This window comes from Lampetra planeri, chromosome 21 (assembly GCF_965212315.1).
Source record: "Lampetra planeri chromosome 21, kcLamPlan1.2.h2, whole genome shotgun sequence".
Classification (NCBI taxonomy): Eukaryota; Metazoa; Chordata; class Hyperoartia; order Petromyzontiformes; family Petromyzontidae; genus Lampetra; species Lampetra planeri.
In genome coordinates this window covers 11,932,843-11,952,006 of record NC_136127.1, presented here as the reverse complement: position 1 = coordinate 11,952,006, position 19,164 = coordinate 11,932,843, and the positions used below count along the sequence as shown (strand labels likewise).

The 19,164-nt window shown below is 47.6% G+C and overlaps 3 protein-coding genes across 3 annotated transcripts in view; all 3 read right to left on the bottom strand.

Annotated features, from left to right (window-relative positions):
- LOC144724800 (uncharacterized) overlaps positions 1–2,136 on the bottom strand; it is a 43,572-nt gene extending 41,436 nt beyond the window's left edge. Inside the window, exons 1-3 of the mRNA XM_078604188.1 lie at positions 1,887–2,136; positions 1,555–1,773; positions 459–677 (exon numbers count right to left, since the gene is read on the bottom strand). Of these exons, the coding sequence (XP_078460314.1) occupies positions 459–677; positions 1,555–1,773; positions 1,887–2,136 (688 nt within the window). The remainder of the gene's footprint in view (positions 1–458; positions 678–1,554; positions 1,774–1,886) is intronic.
- Positions 2,137–2,744: 608 nt separating this feature from the next.
- On the bottom strand, positions 2,745–5,776 carry LOC144724799 (uncharacterized; the record flags this gene model as incomplete). Its single annotated transcript, XM_078604187.1, has 4 exons — positions 2,745–3,123; positions 3,923–4,141; positions 4,496–4,547; positions 5,447–5,776. Coding segments are annotated over 4 exons (864 nt in total), but the record flags the coding sequence as incomplete, so codon positions are not given.
- Positions 5,777–6,448: 672 nt separating this feature from the next.
- LOC144724798 (uncharacterized) overlaps positions 6,449–19,164 on the bottom strand; it is a 41,189-nt gene continuing 28,473 nt past the window's right edge. The window contains exons 17-26 of the mRNA XM_078604185.1: positions 17,812–18,030; positions 16,795–17,013; positions 15,237–15,455; positions 14,219–14,437; positions 12,661–12,879; positions 11,644–11,862; positions 10,086–10,304; positions 9,069–9,287; positions 7,511–7,729; positions 6,449–6,711 (exon numbers count right to left, since the gene is read on the bottom strand). Coding sequence (XP_078460311.1) covers positions 6,449–6,711; positions 7,511–7,729; positions 9,069–9,287; positions 10,086–10,304; positions 11,644–11,862; positions 12,661–12,879; positions 14,219–14,437; positions 15,237–15,455; positions 16,795–17,013; positions 17,812–18,030 — 2,234 coding nt within the window. The remainder of the gene's footprint in view (positions 6,712–7,510; positions 7,730–9,068; positions 9,288–10,085; positions 10,305–11,643; positions 11,863–12,660; positions 12,880–14,218; positions 14,438–15,236; positions 15,456–16,794; positions 17,014–17,811; positions 18,031–19,164) is intronic.

The following is a 19,164-nucleotide window of genomic DNA, read 5'->3' as shown; positions in this document are numbered from 1 at the left end:
AACCCTCTATTATAACTAATTAACTCTGCCTAACCTGTTTCACCATTTAAATCGTCATATTAACATACGTCACGAAAGTGAATGTGATCTAACATTTCATCATTTATTTGAATATATTAACCTAGAGGTATCACTTCCTGCTACTTCCTGCTTCCTTGTGGGCGCACGCTGATGACATCACACCACCTATTTAGGGCCCAACAATGGAGGACATTTTCACAATTCTGGCAACTGCCTGATGCTGCAGTTTGTAACTATAAGAGAAAAGTGGCGCCTAATGGTACAATATAATGGATTGCTCTATTACACAGTTGTGTGCTGATGCAGAAACACATTGGCACATTTGTTCACGTGATAATTTTAGTTATCACAACATTGGTTTGCGAAGTTCTACTGTCTGTTAAATTGATAACGTGCAAATTCGTAAAAACATATTGAGGCAGATGTTGACAACTCACTGCAGTTCTGCTCGTCGCTGTAGTCTCCACAGTCGTCAGCTCCATCGCACACGAACGAGGGGGAGGTGCAGGCCCCGTTGCCACACTGGAAGGAGTCGGGTGGACAATCGGTGCAGCGGCTCTCGTCCGAGCCGTCTGGGCAGTCCACGTCTCCATCACAGCGGTAAAGAGATGGGATGCACTGGCCTCCTCCACAGCTGAACTCCCCAATCGCACAGCCTGTCCAGAAAAAAGGTTGGTAGCTTGAGTACCTACATCCAGGTGAATTTATGTCAGGCTTGGTAGCACCCACAGTCATCACGACAAGTATTAATGAGTTCCTGAAAATTATATTAATCTGAAAAATTAAAAAGCAAGCCTAGGTATGAAATATTAAGTAACCCGGAAAGTTTTGTTTTGGATTGATACAAGAAGTGACATTACTTCCATGACATCCCCTCCACGCTGTTACTGCTTTAAATGCAGTCTTTTGTCGTCTCTTTTGATGCATCATAAAAATATAAAACATGGCATTGAAGTTATAGTTATTCTTATTAAAAGTATGTATGTAATTAAACTGAATAATTATGACTAAGCAGTATCACCACGGTTATATGTGTATCTTGCTATTTCTAACATCTACTATGATCTACCATAACCTTCTATTATAACTGATTAGCGATAACTAACTTGTTTCACTGTGCAAACCTTCATATTAACATATATCTCGTAATTGACTGTGATCTATACATTTTATAATTTATGCTAATGCATTCATCTCTAGGTATTACTTCCTGCCACTTCCTGCTCCCGTGTGGGCACACACTGATGACATCACACCACCTATTTAGGGCCCAACACTGGAGGACATTTTCACAATTCTGGCAACTGCCTGATGCTGCCAATTGTAACTATCAGTGAAACGTGACGCCTAATGGTAATATAAAATGGATTGCTTTATAACACAGTGGTGTGCTGAAGCAGAAACACATTGGCACATCTTTTCACGTGATAATCATTTTTTAATCACAATGTTGGCTCGCAAAGGTTTAGTGTCTATTAAATTGATAAGATGTATATTTGTAACAACATGAAGAGGCAGATGTTCACAACTCACTGCAGTTCTGCTCGTCGCTGTAGTCCCCACAGTCGTCGGCCCCGTCGCACACGAACGAAAGGGAGGTGCAGGCCCCGTTGCCGCAGGTGAACGAGTTGGGTGGACAATCGGTGCACCTCGTCTCGTCCGAGCCGTCCGGGCAGTCCACGTCTCCGTCACAGCGGTAGATGGATGGGATGCACTCGCCTCCTCCACAGCGGAACTCATCCGTTGCACAGCCTTCGAAGAGAAACTCAGGGTGAGTCAATGTGTACCGAAGAAACCAATGCAGCACGAGGAGGGTGTTCCATCATCGAATGCCAATGTCGATAACGCAAGGTTTTTCTACTCACTGCAATTCTGCTCGTCGCTGTAGTCTCCACAGTCGTCAGCTCCATCGCACACGAACGAGGGGGAGGTGCAGGCCCCGTTGCCGCACTGGAAGGAGTCGGGTGGACAATCGGTGCAGCGGCTCTCGTCCGAGCCGTCCGGGCAGTCCGTGTCTCCATCACAGCGGTAGCCGGATGGGATGCACTGGCCTCCTCTGCAGCGGAACTCATCCGCTCCACAGCCTTGAAACAGAAACAGAGTGTCAATCAACATGTACCGAGTAAACCAATGCAGCACTACCAGTTTAACATAGAGGCATTCGCGACCAAAATCATCCATAATACAGCTTTTTTTATCGGTTAGATCGTGCAACTATAAAGGTGTCGTTCAAACCACTGCCACCCGACACAGTCATTAAGTAAGGTTTGTCATTTACATAGAACATGCCAATTCATTACTAGTACAGCACACCGGTGTATTGGAGAGCAAATCCACATTTACAATCTGAGTACGTTTCGCCAATAATTAGCACCGGCACCATCAGGCAGCAGCCAGATTTGTAAAGAAATCGTCCTTTTTGTTCCTGAAGGGGTTAGAAGAACAATGTGCATGCAAAATGTGCATGTTTGATGTAAGTTCATTCGCATATGATTAACCCAACCGGTAATGGATACTCATTATAATTTATATCTATTCACTAATCCCCTCCCACTTCACGCAAGATTGGCTCACAAGTGATGTCATCACATCCATTACTCTATTTAAGGCACAAAACAGGAGGATTTCTCCACAAATTTGGCTACCGCCTGATGATGCCGGTTGTAATTACTGACAAAATGTCGTACTCAGATTGTAAATATTGTGGATTTGCTCTCAAACACACCGGTGTGCTCTTCTAGTAATGAATTGGCATGTTCTGTTCACGTGACAAACCTTACTAATTGGCTGTGTCTAGTGGTGGTGGTTTGAAAGGCAGCAATACCAATAGGGTGTACCATCATCGAACGCCAATATTGATAACTTCAAGATTATTCCACTCACTGCAGTTCTGCTCGTCGCTGTAGTCTCCACAGTCGTCGGCTCCATCGCACATGAACGAGGGGGAGGTGCAGGCCCCGTTGCCACACTGGAAGGAGTCGGGTGGACAATCGGTGCAGCGGCCCTCGTCCGAGCCGTCTGGGCAGTCCGTGTCTCCATCACAGCGGTAGCCAGATGGGATGCACTCACCTCCTCCGCAGCGGAACTCATCCGCTCCACAGCCTTCAAACAGAAACACAGTGTCAATCAATGTGTACCGAGTAAACCAATGCAGTACTACCAGTTTAACATGGAGGCATTCGCGACCAAAATCATCCATAATACAGCTTTTTTATCGGGTAGATCGCGCAACTATAAAGGTGTCGTTCAAACCACTGCCACCCGACACAGCCATTAAGTAAGGTTTGTCATTTAAATAGAACATGCCAATTCGTTACTAGTACAGCACACCGGTGTGTTGCAGAGCAAATCCACATTTACAATCTGAATACGTTTCGCCGGTAACGAGCACCGGCATCATCAGGTAGCAGCCAGATTTGTAAAGAAATCCTCCTGTTTTGTTCCTGAAGAGGGAACGAGAAAAATGTGCATGCATAATGTGCATGCTTGATGTAAGATCATTAGCATATGAATAACCCAGCCGGTAATGGATACTCATTGTAATTTATATCTGTTCACTAATCCCTTCCCACTTCACACAAGATTGGCTCACAAGTGATGTCATCACATCCATTACTCTATGTAAGGCACAAAACAGGAGGATTTCTCCACAAATTTGGCTGCCGCCTGATGATGCCGGTTGTAATTACTGACAAAACATCCTACTCAGATTGTACATGTTGTGGATTTGCTCTCCAACACACCGGTGTGCTGTGCTAGTAATTAATTAGCATGTTCTGTTTACGTGACAAACGTTACTTATCGGCTGTGTCGGGTGGTGGCGGGTTTCACGGCAGCACTATCAATAGTGTGTACCATCATCGAATGCCAATATTGATAACTTCAGGGTTATTCCACTCACTGCAGTTCTGCTCGTCGCTGTAGTCTCCACAGTCGTCAGCTCCATCGCACACGAACGAGGGGGAGGTGCAGGCCCCGTTGCCGCACTGGAAGGAGTCGGGTGGACAATCGGTGCAGCGGCCCTCGTCCGAGCCGTCTGGGCAGTCCGAGTCTCCGTCACAACGGTAGCCGGATGGGATGCACTCACCTCCTCTGCAGCGGAACTCATCCGCTCCACAGCCTTCAAAGAGAAACACAGTGTCAATCAATGTGTACCGAGTAAACCAATGCAGCACTACCAGTTTAACATGGAGGCTTTCCCGACCAATATCATCCATAATACAGGTTTTTTTGGGGTTAGATCGCATGAAGATAAATGTGTCGTTAAACCCACCACCATCCGACACAGCAAACTAGTAAGTTTTGTCACGTAAACAGAACATGCCAATTCGTTACTCGTGTAATGACATGGTGACACCTGCTGGACTGTAAGGGGAATCAAGGGTACAGGCACGGTCAAGTAACAACCAATTAGAGAAGGAGGTGTATCTGGGGCAAAGATGAAATGAGGGGTTTGCCGAGAATCTTCAGGAACCTGTTCGAAAGTTCCACGAGAAGGCGTGGCCGGAGGCGTGGCCTAGCCACGCCTGGGGGGTATAAGGGGGAGCGGACCCAGGGCTCGGGACTCGTGTGTGGGGTCTGGGTCCTGGTTGCTTCGCTGCTCGCCATCATCTCTCTCCGTCATCCGGCCACGTGGAAGATCTCCTGCGTGGTTTCCATCGCCGTCATTGTCACGCCGCCAGCCAGTGGTGGAGCCGAGTGAGGGCGATGGGACCACGCCGAGTGATCGGCTGTGTGTAGCCAGTAGAGACGTTAATACCTCGTGTTGTACTCAGTGTGAGAAGGAATAAGTGTTCGCCTGTGTTGTGCCTAGTGTGAATAATAAAGAAGAAGTACCCTTTACACGACGTGCCGCAGAAGTCGCTCATTACACTAGTTCAGCACACCGCTGCGTTGGAGGGCATATCCACAACATTTACAATCTGGGTTCGTTTCGCCAGTAATTAGCACCGGCACCATCAGGCAGCAGCCAGATTTGTAAAGAAATCCTCCTGTTTTGTTCCTGAAGGGGGTATGAGAACAATGTGCATGCATAATGTGCATGCTTGATGTAAGATCATTAGCATATGAATAACCCAACCGGTAATGGATACTAATTGAAATTTATATCTGTTCACTAATCCCTTCCCACTTCACACAAGATTGGCTCACAAGTGATGTCATCACATCCATTACTCTATTTAAGGCACAAAACAGGAGGATTTCTCCACAAATTTGGCTGCCGCCTGATGATGCCGGTTGTAATTACTGACAAAACATCCTACTCAGATTGTACATGTTGTGGATTTGCTCTCAAACACACCGATGTGCTTTTCTAGTAATGCATTGGCATGTTCTGTTTACATGACACCCCTTACGAATCGGCTGTGTCGAGTGGTGGTGGGTTGAACGGCAGCACTACCAATAGGGTGTACCATCATCAAACGCCAATATTGATAACTTCAGGGTTATTCCACTCACTGCAGTTCTGCTCGTCGCTGTAGTCTCCACAGTCGTCGGCTCCATCGCACACGAACGAGGGGGAGGTGCAGGCCCCGTTGCCACACTGGAAGGAGTCGGGTGGACAATCGGTGCAGCGGCCCTCGTCCGAGCCATCTGGGCAGTCCGAGTCTCCGTCACAGCGGTAGCCAGATGGGATGCACTCACCTCCTCTGCAGCGGAACTCATCCGCTCCACAGCCTTCAAAGAGAAACACAGTGTCAATCAATGTATACCAAGTAAACCAATGCAGCACTACCAGTTTAACATGGAGGCATTAGTGACCAAAATCATCCAAAATACAGCTTATTTATCGGTTAGATCGCGCAACTATGAAGGTGTCGTTCAAACCACCGCCACCCGACACAGCCATTAAGTAAGGTTTGTCATGTAAATAGAACATGCCAATTTGTTACTAGTACAGCACACCGGTGTGTTGGAGAGCAAATCCACATTTACAATCTAAGTACGAAGTTTCGCCACTAATTACAACGGACATGATCAGGCGGTAGCCAGATTTGAGGATACATACTCCTGTTTCGCTCCTTAAGGGGGTATAAGAACAATGTGCATGAATAATTATCTAAGTTGATTACAATATTAATAACCCAACCGGTAATGGATACCCATTGTAATTCATATGCATTCATTAATCCCCTACCACTTTGCACAAGAATGACTCACAAGCGAAGTGATCACATCTATCCCTCTATTTAAAGAACGAAACAGGAGGATGTCTCAACAAATCTGGCTGCCGGTTGATAATGCCGGTTGTAATTACTGGCGAAACGTCGTACTCAGATTGTAAATATTGTGGATTTGCTCTCAATCACACCAGGGTGCTCTTCTAGTAATGAATTGGCATGTTTTGTTTACGTGACAAACCTTACTAATTGGCTGTGTTGGTTGGTGGCGGGCTTAACGGCAGCACTATCAATATGGTGTTCCGTCATCGAATATCAATATTGATCATTTTAAGGTTATTCCACTCACTGCAGTTCTGCTCGTCGCTGTAGTCTCCACAGTCGTCAGCTCCATCGCACACGAACGAGGGGGAGGTGCAGGCCCCATTGCCGCACTGGAAGGAGTCGGGTGGACAATCGGTGCAGCGGCTCTCGTCCGAGCCGTCTGGGCAGTCCGAGTCTCCGTCACAACGGTAGCCGGATGGGATGCACTCACCTCCTCCGCAGCGGAACTCATCCGCTCCACAGCCTTCAAACAGAAACACAGTGTCAATCAATGTGTACCGAGTAAACCAATGCAGTACTACCACTTTAACATGGAGGCATTCGCGACCAAAATCATCCATAATACAGCTTTTTTATCGGGTAGATCGTGCAACTATAAAGGTGTCGTTCAAACCACTGCCACCCGACACAGCCATTAAGTAAGGTTTGTCATTTAAATAGAACATGCCAATGTGTTACTAGTACAGCACACCGGTGTGTTGCAGAGCAAATCCACATTTACAATCTGAATACGTTTCGCCGGTAACGAGCACCGGCATCATCAGGTAGCAGCCAGATTTGTAAAGAAATCCTCCTGTTTTGTTCCTGAAGGGGGAAGGAGAAAAATGTGCATGCATAATGTGCATGCTTGATGTAAGATCATTAGCATATGAATAACCCAGCCGGTAATGGATACTCATTGTAATTTATATCTATTCACTAATCCCCTCCCACTTCACACAAGATTGGCTCACAAGTGATGTCATCACATCCATTACTCTATGTAAGGCACAAAACAGGAGGATTTATCCACAAACTTGGCTGCCGCCTGATGATGCCGGTTGTAATTACTGACAAAACATCCTACTCAGATTGTACATGTTGTGGATTTGCTCTCCAACAAACCGGTGTGCTGTGCTAGTAATGAATTAGCATGTTCTGTTTACGTGACAAACGTTACTTATCGGCTGTGTCGGGTGGTGGCGGGTTTCACGGCAGCACTATCAATAGTGTGTACCATCATCGAATGCCAATATTGATAACTTCTGGGTCATTCCACTCACTGCAGTTCTGCTCGTCGCTGTAGTCTCCACAGTCGTCAGCTCCATCGCACATGAATGAGGGGGAGGTGCAGGCCCCATTGCCGCACTGGAAGGAGTCGAGTGGACAATCGGTGCAGCGGCCCTCGTCCGAGCCGTCTGGGCAGTCCGAGTCTCCATCACAGCGGTAGCCGGATGGGATGCACTCACCTCCTCCGCAGCGGAACTCATCCGCTCCACAGCCTTCAAGGAGAAACACAGTGTCAATCACTGTGCACCGAGTAAACCAATGCAGCACTACCAGTTTAACACATAGGCATTCCCGAACAATATCATCCATAATACAGCTTGTTTGGGGTTAGATCGCATGAAGATGAATGTGTTGTAAAACCCACCACCAGGCGACACAGCCAATTAGTAAGGCTTGTCACGTAAACAGAACATGCCAAATCGTTACTAGTGTAATGACATGGTGACACCTGCTGGACTTTTAGGGAATCAAGGGTACAAGCACCGTTAAGTAACAACCAATCAGAGAAGGAGGTGTATCTGGGGCAAAGGTAAAAGGTGGGGTTAGCTGAGAAACTCCAGGAAGCTGTTAGAAGGTTCCACGAGAAGGCATGGCCGGAGGCGGGGCCTAGCCACGCCTGGGGGGATATAAGGGAGAGCAAACCCGGGGCTCGGGGCTCGTGTGTGGGATCTAGGTCCTGGCTGCGTCGCTGCTCGCCATCATCTCTCTCCGTCGTCCGGCCACGTGGAAGATCTCCTGCGTGGTTTCCATCTCCGTCATTGTCAAGCTGCCAGCCAGTGGTGGAGCCGAGTGAGGGTGATGGGACCACGCCAAGTGATCGGCTGTGTGTAGCCAATAGAGACGTTAATACCTCGTGTTGTACTCAGTTTGAGAAGGAATAAGTGTTGTCCTGTGTTGTTAATAGTGTGAATAATAAAGAAAAAGTACCCTCTACACGACGTGTCGCGGAAGTCGCTCATTACACTAGTTCAGCACACCGCTGCGTTGGAGTGCAAATCCACAACATTTACAATCTGGGTACGTTTTGCCAGTAATTAGCACCGGCACCATCAGGCAGCAGCCAGATTTGTAAAGAAATCCTCCTGTTTTGTTCCTGAAGGGGGTACGAGAACAATTTGCATGCATAATGTGCATGCTTGATGTAAGATCATTAGCATATGAATAACTCAACCGGTAATGGATACTAATTGTAAATTATATCTCTTCACTAATCCCTTCCCACTTCACACAAGATTGGCTCACAAGTGATGTCATCACATCCATTACTCTATTTAAGGCACAAAACAGGAGGATTTCTCCACAAATTTGGCTGCCGCTTGATGATGCCGGTTATAATTACTGATTAAACATCGTACTCAGATTGTACATGTTGTGGATTTGTTCTCTAACACATCGGTGACCTGTGCTAGTAATAAATTAGCATGTTCTGTTTACGTGACAAACCTTACTAATTGGATGTTTCGGGTGGTGGCCGGTTTAATGGCAGCACTACCAATAGGGTGTACCAAAATCGAATGCCAATATTGATAACTTAAGGGTTATTCCACTCACTGCAGTTCTGCTCGTCACTGTAGTCTCCACAGTCGTCAGCTCCATCGCACACGAACGAGGGGTAGGTGCAGGCCCCATTGCCGCACTGGAAGGAGACGGGTGGACAATCGGTGCAGCGGCCCTCGTCCGAGCCGTCTGGGCAGTCCGAGTCTCCGTCACAACGGTAGCCGGATGGGATGCACTCACCTCCTCCGCAGCGGAACTCATCCGCTCCACAGCCTTCAAACAGAAACACAGTGTCAATCAACGTGTACCGAGTAAACCAATGCAGCACTATCAGTTTATCATAGAGGCATTCGCGACCAAAATCATCCATAATACAGCTTTTTATCGGTTAGATCGCGCAACTATAAAGGTGTCGTTCAAACCACTGCCACCCGACACAGCCATTAAGTAAGGTTTGTCATTTAAATAGAACATGCCAATTCGTTACTAGTACAGCACACCGGTGTGTTGCAGAGCAAATCCACATTTACAATCTGAATACGTTTCGCCGGTAACGAGCACCGGCATCATCAGGTAGCAGCCAGATTTGTAAAGAAATCCTCCTGTTTTGTTCCTGAAGGGGGAACGAGAAAAATGTGCATGCATAATGTGCATGCTTGATGTAAGATCATTAGCATATGAATAACCCAGCCGGTAATGGATACTCATTGTAATTTATATCTGTTCACTAATCCCTTCCCACTTCACACAAGATTGGCTCACAAGTGATGTCATCACATCCATTACTCTATGTAAGGCACAAAACAGGAGGATTTATCCACGAACTTGGCTGCCGCCTGATGATGCCGGTTGTAATTACTGACAAAACATCCTACTCAGATTGTACATGTTGTGGATTTGCTCTCCAACACACCGGTGTGCTGTGCTAGTAATGAATTAGCATGTTCTGTTTACGTGACAAACGTTACTTATCGGCTGTGTCGGGTGGTGGCGGGTTTCACGGCAGCACTATCAATAGTGTGTACCATCATCGAATGCCAATATTGATAACTTCTGGGTCATTCCACTCACTGCAGTTCTGCTCGTCGCTGTAGTCTCCACAGTCGTCAGCTCCATCGCACATGAATGAGGGGGAGGTGCAGGCCCCATTGCCGCACTGGAAGGAGTCGAGTGGACAATCGGTGCAGCGGCCCTCGTCCGAGCCGTCTGGGCAGTCCGAGTCTCCATCACAGCGGTAGCCGGATGGGATGCACTCACCTCCTCCGCAGCGGAACTCATCCGCTCCACAGCCTTCAAGGAGAAACACAGTGTCAATCACTGTGCACCGAGTAAACCAATGCAGCACTACCAGTTTAACACATAGGCATTCCCGAACAATATCATCCATAATACAGCTTGTTTGGGGTTAGATCGCATGAAGATGAATGTGTTGTAAAACCCACCACCAGGCGACACAGCCAATTAGTAAGGCTTGTCACGTAAACAGAACATGCCAAATCGTTACTAGTGTAATGACATGGTGACACCTGCTGGACTTTTAGGGAATCAAGGGTACAAGCACCGTTAAGTAACAACCAATCAGAGAAGGAGGTGTATCTGGGGCATAGGTAAAAGGTGGGGTTAGCCGAGAAACTCCAGGAAGCTGTTCGAAGGTTCCACGAGAAGGCATGGCCGGAGGCGGGGCCTAGCCACGCCTGGGGGGATATAAGGGAGAGCAAACCCGGGGCTCGGGGCTCGTGTGTGGGATCTAGGTCCTGGCTGCGTCGCTGCGAGCCATCATCTCTCTCCGTCGTCCGGCCACGTGGAAGATCTCCTGCGTGGTTTCCATCTCCGTCATTGTCAAGCTGCCAGCCAGTGGTGGAGCCGAGTGAGGGTGATGGGACCACGCCAAGTGATCGGCTGTGTGTAGCCAGTAGAGACGTTAATACCTCGTGTTGTACTCAGTTTGAGAAGGAATAAGTGTTGTCCTGTGTTGTTAATAGTGTGAATAATAAAGAAAAAGTACCCTCTACACGACGTGTCGCGGAAGTCGCTCATTACACTAGTTCAGCACACCGCTGCGTTGGAGTGCAAATCCACAACATTTACAATCTGGGTACGTTTTGCCAGTAATTAGCACCGGCACCATCAGGCAGCAGCCAGATTTGTAAAGAAATCCTCCTGTTTTGTTCCTGAAGGGGGTACGAGAACAATTTGCATGCATAATGTGCATGCTTGATGTAAGATCATTAGCATATGAATAACTCAACCGGTAATGGATACTAATTGTAAATTATATCTCTTCACTAATCCCTTCCCACTTCACACAAGATTGGCTCACAAGTGATGTCATCACATCCATTACTCTATTTAAGGCACAAAACAGGAGGATTTCTCCACAAATTTGGCTGCCGCTTGATGATGCCGGTTATAATTACTGATTAAACATCGTACTCAGATTGTACATGTTGTGGATTTGTTCTCTAACACATCGGTGACCTGTGCTAGTAATAAATTAGCATGTTCTGTTTACGTGACAAACCTTACTAATTGGATGTTTCGGGTGGTGGCCGGTTTAATGGCAGCACTACCAATAGGGTGTACCAAAATCGAATGCCAATATTGATAACTTAAGGGTTATTCCACTCACTGCAGTTCTGCTCGTCACTGTAGTCTCCACAGTCGTCAGCTCCATCGCACACGAACGAGGGGGAGGTGCAGGCCCCATTGCCGCACTGGAAGGAGTCGGGTGGACAATCGGTGCAGCGGCCCTCGTCCGAGCCGTCTGGGCAGTCCGAGTCTCCGTCACAACGGTAGCCGGATGGGATGCACTCACCTCCTCCGCAGCGGAACTCATCCGCTCCACAGCCTTCAAACAGAAACACAGTGTCAATCAACGTGTACCGAGTAAACCAATGCAGCACTATCAGTTTATCATAGAGGCATTCGCGACCAAAATCATCCATAATACAGCTTTTTATCGGTTAGATCGCGCAACTATAAAGGTGTCGTTCAAACCACTGCCACCCGACACAGCCATTAAGTAAGGTTTGTCATTTAAATAGAACATGCCAATTCGTTACTAGTACAGCACACCGGTGTGTTGCAGAGCAAATCCCCATTTACAATCTGAATACGTTTCGCCGGTAACGAGCACCGGCATCATCAGGTAGCAGCCAGATTTGTAAAGAAATCCTCCTGTTTTGTTCCTGAAGGGGGAACGAGAAAAATGTGCATGCATAATGTGCATGCTTGATGTAAGATCATTAGCATATGAATAACCCAGCCGGTAATGGATACTCATTGTAATTTATATCTGTTCACTAATCCCTTCCCACTTCACACAAGATTGGCTCACAAGTGATGTCATCACATCCATTACTCTATGTAAGGCACAAAACAGGAGGATTTATCCACGAACTTGGCTGCCGCCTGATGATGCCGGTTGTAATTACTGACAAAACATCCTACTCAGATTGTACATGTTGTGGATTTGCTCTCCAACACACCGGTGTGCTGTGCTAGTAATGAATTAGCATGTTCTGTTTACGTGACAAACGTTACTTATCGGCTGTGTCGGGTGGTGGCGGGTTTCACGGCAGCACTATCAATAGTGTGTACCATCATCGAATGCCAATATTGATAACTTCTGGGTCATTCCACTCACTGCAGTTCTGCTCGTCGCTGTAGTCTCCACAGTCGTCAGCTCCATCGCACATGTATGAGGGGGAGGTGCAGGCCCCATTGCCGCACTGGAAGGAGTCGAGTGGACAATCGGTGCAGCGGCCCTCGTCCGAGCCGTCTGGGCAGTCCGAGTCTCCATCACAGCGGTAGCCGGATGGGATGCACTCACCTCCTCCACAGCGGAACTCATCCGCTCCACAGCCTTCAAGGAGAAACACAGTGTCAATCACTGTGCACCGAGTAAACCAATGCAGCACTACCAGTTTAACACATAGGCATTCCCGAACAATATCATCCATAATACAGCTTGTTTGGGGTTAGATCGCATGAAGATGAATGTGTTGTAAAACCCACCACCAGGCGACACAGCCAATTAGTAAGGCTTGTCACGTAAACAGAACATGCCAAATCGTTACTAGTGTAATGACATGGTGACACCTGCTGGACTTTTAGGGAATCAAGGGTACAAGCACCGTTAAGTAACAACCAATCAGAGAAGGAGGTGTATCTGGGGCAAAGGTAAAAGGTGGGGTTAGCCGAGAAACTCCAGGAAGCTGTTCGAAGGTTCCACGAGAAGGCATGGCCGGAGGCGGGGCCTAGCCACGCCTGGGGGGATATAAGGGAGAGCAAACCCGGGGCTCGGGGCTCGTGTGTGGGATCTAGGTCCTGGCTGCGTCGCTGCTCGCCATCATCTCTCTCCGTCGTCCGGCCACGTGGAAGATCTCCTGCGTGGTTTCCATCTCCGTCATTGTCAAGCTGCCAGCCAGTGGTGGAGCCGAGTGAGGGTGATGGGACCACGCCAAGTGATCGGCTGTGTGTAGCCAGTAGAGACGTTAATACCTCGTGTTGTACTCAGTTTGAGAAGGAATAAGTGTTGTCCTGTGTTGTTAATAGTGTGAATAATAAAGAAAAAGTACCCTCTACACGACGTGTCGCGGAAGTCGCTCATTACACTAGTTCAGCACACCGCTGCGTTGGAGTGCAAATCCACAACATTTACAATCTGGGTACGTTTTGCCAGTAATTAGCACCGGCACCATCAGGCAGCAGCCAGATTTGTAAAGAAATCCTCCTGTTTTGTTCCTGAAGGGGGTACGAGAACAATTTGCATGCATAATGTGCATGCTTGATGTAAGATCATTAGCATATGAATAACTCAACCGGTAATGGATACTAATTGTAAATTATATCTCTTCACTAATCCCTTCCCACTTCACACAAGATTGGCTCACAAGTGATGTCATCACATCCATTACTCTATTTAAGGCACAAAACAGGAGGATTTCTCCACAAATTTGGCTGCCGCTTGATGATGCCGGTTATAATTACTGATTAAACATCGTACTCAGATTGTACATGTTGTGGATTTGTTCTCTAACACATCGGTGACCTGTGCTAGTAATAAATTAGCATGTTCTGTTTACGTGACAAACCTTACTAATTGGATGTTTCGGGTGGTGGCCGGTTTAATGGCAGCACTACCAATAGGGTGTACCAAAATCGAATGCCAATATTGATAACTTAAGGGTTATTCCACTCACTGCAGTTCTGCTCGTCACTGTAGTCTCCACAGTCGTCAGCTCCATCGCACACGAACGAGGGGGAGGTGCAGGCCCCATTGCCGCACTGGAAGGAGTCGGGTGGACAATCGGTGCAGCGGCCCTCGTCCGAGCCGTCTGGGCAGTCCGAGTCTCCGTCACAACGGTAGCCGGATGGGATGCACTCACCTCCTCCGCAGCGGAACTCATCCGCTCCACAGCCTTCAAACAGAAACACAGTGTCAATCAACGTGTACCGAGTAAACCAATGCAGCACTATCAGTTTATCATAGAGGCATTCGCGACCAAAATCATCCATAATACAGCTTTTTATCGGTTAGATCGCGCAACTATAAAGGTGTCGTTCAAACCACTGCCACCCGACACAGCCATTAAGTAAGGTTTGTCATTTAAATAGAACATGCCAATTCGTTACTAGTTTCAGCACACCGGTGTGTTGCAGAGCAAATCCACATTTACAATCTGAATACGTTTCGCCGGTAACGAGCACCGGCATCATCAGGTAGCAGCCAGATTTGTAAAGAAATCCTCCTGTTTTGTTCCTGAAGGGGGAACGAGAAAAATGTGCATGCATAATGTGCATGCTTGATGTAAGATCATTAGCATATGAATAACCCAGCCGGTAATGGATACTCATTGTAATTTATATCTGTTCACTAATCCCTTCCCACTTCACACAAGATTGGCTCACAAGTGATGTCATCACATCCATTACTCTATGTAAGGCACAAAACAGGAGGATTTATCCACGAACTTGGCTGCCGCCTGATGATGCCGGTTGTAATTACTGACAAAACATCCTACTCAGATTGTACATGTTGTGGATTTGCTCTCCAACACACCGGTGTGCTGTGCTAGTAATGAATTAGCATGTTCTGTTTACGTGACAAACGTTACTTATCGGCTGTGTCGGGTGGTGGCGGGTTTCACGGCAGCACTATCAATAGTGTGTACCATCATCGAATGCCAATATTGATAACTTCTGGGTCATTCCACTCACTGCAGTTCTGCTCGTCGCTGTAGTCTCCACAGTCGTCAGCTCCATCGCACATGAATGAGGGGGAGGTGCAGGCCCCATTGCCGCACTGGAAGGAGTCGAGTGGACAATCGGTGCAGCGGCCCTCGTCCGAGCCATCTGGGCAGTCCGAGTCTCCATCACAGCGGTAGCCGGATGGGATGCACTCACCTCCTCCGCAGCGGAACTCATCCGCTCCACAGCCTTCAAGGAGAAACACAGTGTCAATCACTGTGCACCGAGTAAACCAATGCAGCACTACCAGTTTAACACATAGGCATTCCCGAACAATATCATCCATAATACAGCTTGTTTGGGGTTAGATCGCATGAAGATGAATGTGTTGTAAAACCCACCACCAGGCGACACAGCCAATTAGTAAGGCTTGTCACGTAAACAGAACATGCCAAATCGTTACTAGTGTAATGACATGGTGACACCTGCTGGACTTTTAGGGAATCAAGGGTACAAGCACCGTTAAGTAACAACCAATCAGAGAAGGAGGTGTATCTGGGGCAAAGGTAAAAGGTGGGGTTAGCCGAGAAACTCCAGGAAGCTGTTCGAAGGTTCCACGAGAAGGCATGGCCGGAGGCGGGGCCTAGCCACGCCTGGGGGGATATAAGGGAGAGCAAACCCGGGGCTCGGGGCTCGTGTGTGGGATCTAGGTCCTGGCTGCGTCGCTGCTCGCCATCATCTCTCTCCGTCGTCCGGCCACGTGGAAGATCTCCTGCGTGGTTTCCATCTCCGTCATTGTCAAGCTGCCAGCCAGTGGTGGAGCCGAGTGAGGGTGATGGGACCACGCCAAGTGATCGGCTGTGTGTAGCCAGTAGAGACGTTAATGCCTCGTGTTGTACTCAGTTTGAGAAGGAATAAGTGTTGTCCTGTGTTGTTAATAGTGTGAATAATAAAGAAAAAGTACCCTCTACACGACGTGTCGCGGAAGTCGCTCATTACACTAGTTCAGCACACCGCTGCGTTGGAGTGCAAATCCACAACATTTACAATCTGGGTACGTTTTGCCAGTAATTAGCACCGGCACCATCAGGCAGCAGCCAGATTTGTAAAGAAATCCTCCTGTTTTGTTCCTGAAGGGGGTACGAGAACAATTTGCATGCATAATGTGCATGCTTGATGTAAGATCATTAGCATATGAATAACTCAACCGGTAATGGATACTAATTGTAAATTATATCTCTTCACTAATCCCTTCCCACTTCACACAAGATTGGCTCACAAGTGATGTCATCACATCCATTACTCTATTTAAGGCACAAAACAGGAGGATTTCTCCACAAATTTGGCTGCCGCTTGATGATGCCGGTTATAATTACTGATTAAACATCGTACTCAGATTGTACATGTTGTGGATTTGTTCTCTAACACATCGGTGACCTGTGCTAGTAATAAATTAGCATGTTCTGTTTACGTGACAAACCTTACTAATTGGATGTTTCGGGTGGTGGCCGGTTTAATGGCAGCACTACCAATAGGGTGTACCAAAATCGAATGCCAATATTGATAACTTAAGGGTTATTCCACTCACTGCAGTTCTGCTCGTCACTGTAGTCTCCACAGTCGTCAGCTCCATCGCACACGAACGAGGGGGAGGTGCAGGCCCCATTGCCGCACTGGAAGGAGTCGGGTGGACAATCGGTGCAGCGGCCCTCGTCCGAGCCGTCTGGGCAGTCCGAGTCTCCGTCACAACGGTAGCCGGATGGGATGCACTCACCTCCTCCGCAGCGGAACTCATCCGCTCCACAGCCTTCAAACAGAAACACAGTGTCAATCAACGTGTACCGAGTAAACCAATGCAGCACTATCAGTTTATCATAGAGGCATTCGCGACCAAAATCATCCATAATACAGCTTTTTATCGGTTAGATCGCGCAACTATAAAGGTGTCGTTCAAACCACTGCCACCCGACACAGCCATTAAGTAAGGTTTGTCATTTAAATAGAACATGCCAATTCGTTACTAGTACAGCACACCGGTGTGTTGCAGAGCAAATCCACATTTACAATCTGAATACGTTTCGCCGGTAACGAGCACCGGCATCATCAGGTAGCAGCCAGATTTGTAAAGAAATCCTCCTGTTTTGTTCCTGAAGGGGGAACGAGAAAAATGTGCATGCATAATGTGCATGCTTGATGTAAGATCATTAGCATATGAATAACCCAGCCGGTAATGGATACTCATTGTAATTTATATCTGTTCACTAATCCCTTCCCACTTCACACAAGATTGGCTCACAAGTGATGTCATCACATCCATTACTCTATGTAAGGCACAAAACAGGAGGATTTATCCACGAACTTGGCTGCCGCCTGATGATGCCGGTTGTAATTACTGACAAAACATCCTACTCAGATTGTACATGTTGTGGATTTGCTCTCCAACACACCGGTGTGCTGTGCTAGTAATGAATTAGCATGTTCTGTTTACGTGACAAACGTTACTTATCGGCTGTGTCGGGTGGTGGCGGGTTTCACGGCAGCACTATCAATAGTGTGTACCATCATCGAATGCCAATATTGATAACTTCTGGGTCATTCCACTCACTGCAGTTCTGCTCGTCGCTGTAGTCTCCACAGTCGTCAGCTCCATCGCACATGAATGAGGGGGAGGTGCAGGCCCCATTGCCGCACTGGAAGGAGTCGAGTGGACAATCGGTGCAGCGGCCCTCGTCCGAGCCATCTGGGCAGTCCGAGTCTCCATCACAGCGGTAGCCGGATGGGATGCACTCACCTCCTCCGCAGCGGAACTCATCCGCTCCACAGCCTTCAAGGAGAAACACAGTGTCAATCACTGTGCACCGAGTAAACCAATGCAGCACTACCAGTTTAACACATAGGCATTCCCGAACAATATCATCCATAATACAGCTTGTTTGGGGTTAGATCGCATGAAGATGAATGTGTTGTAAAACCCACCACCAGGCGACACAGCCAATTAGTAAGGCTTGTCACGTAAACAGAACATGCCAAATCGTTACTAGTGTAATGACATGGTGACACCTGCTGGACTTTTAGGGAATCAAGGGTACAAGCACCGTTAAGTAACAACCAATCAGAGAAGGAGGTGTATCTGGGGCAAAGGTAAAAGGTGGGGTTAGCCGAGAAACTCCAGGAAGCTGTTCGAAGGTTCCACGAGAAGGCATGGCCGGAGGCGGGGCCTAGCCACGCCTGGGGGGATATAAGGGAGAGCAAACCCGGGGCTCGGGGCTCGTGTGTGGGATCTAGGTCCTGGCTGCGTCGCTGCTCGCCATCATCTCTCTCCGTCGTCCGGCCACGTGGAAGATCTCCTGCGTGGTTTCCATCTCCGTCATTGTCAAGCTGCCAGCCAGTGGTGGAGCCGAGTGAGGGTGATGGGACCACGCCAAGTGATCGGCTGTGTGTAGCCAGTAGAGACGTTAATGCCTCGTGTTGTACTCAGTTTGAGAAGGAATAAGTGTTGTCCTGTGTTGTTAATAGTGTGAATAATAAAGAAAAAGTACCCTCTACACGACGTGTCGCGGAAGTCGCTCATTACACTAGTTCAGCACACCGCTGCGTTGGAGTGCAAATCCACAACATTTACAATCTGGGTACGTTTTGCCAGTAATTAGCACCAGCACCATCAGGCAGCAGCCAGATTTGTAAAGAAATCCTCCTGTTTTGTTCCTGAAGGGGGTACGAGAACAATTTGCATGCATAATGTGCATGCTTGATGTAAGATCATTAGCATATGAATAACTCAACCGGTAATGGATACTAATTGTAAATTATATCTCTTCACTAATCCCTTCCCACTTCACACAAGATTGGCTCACAAGTGATGTCATCACATCCATTACTCTATTTAAGGCACAAAACAGGAGGATTTCTCCACAAATTTGGCTGCCGCTTGATGATGCCGGTTATAATTACTGATTAA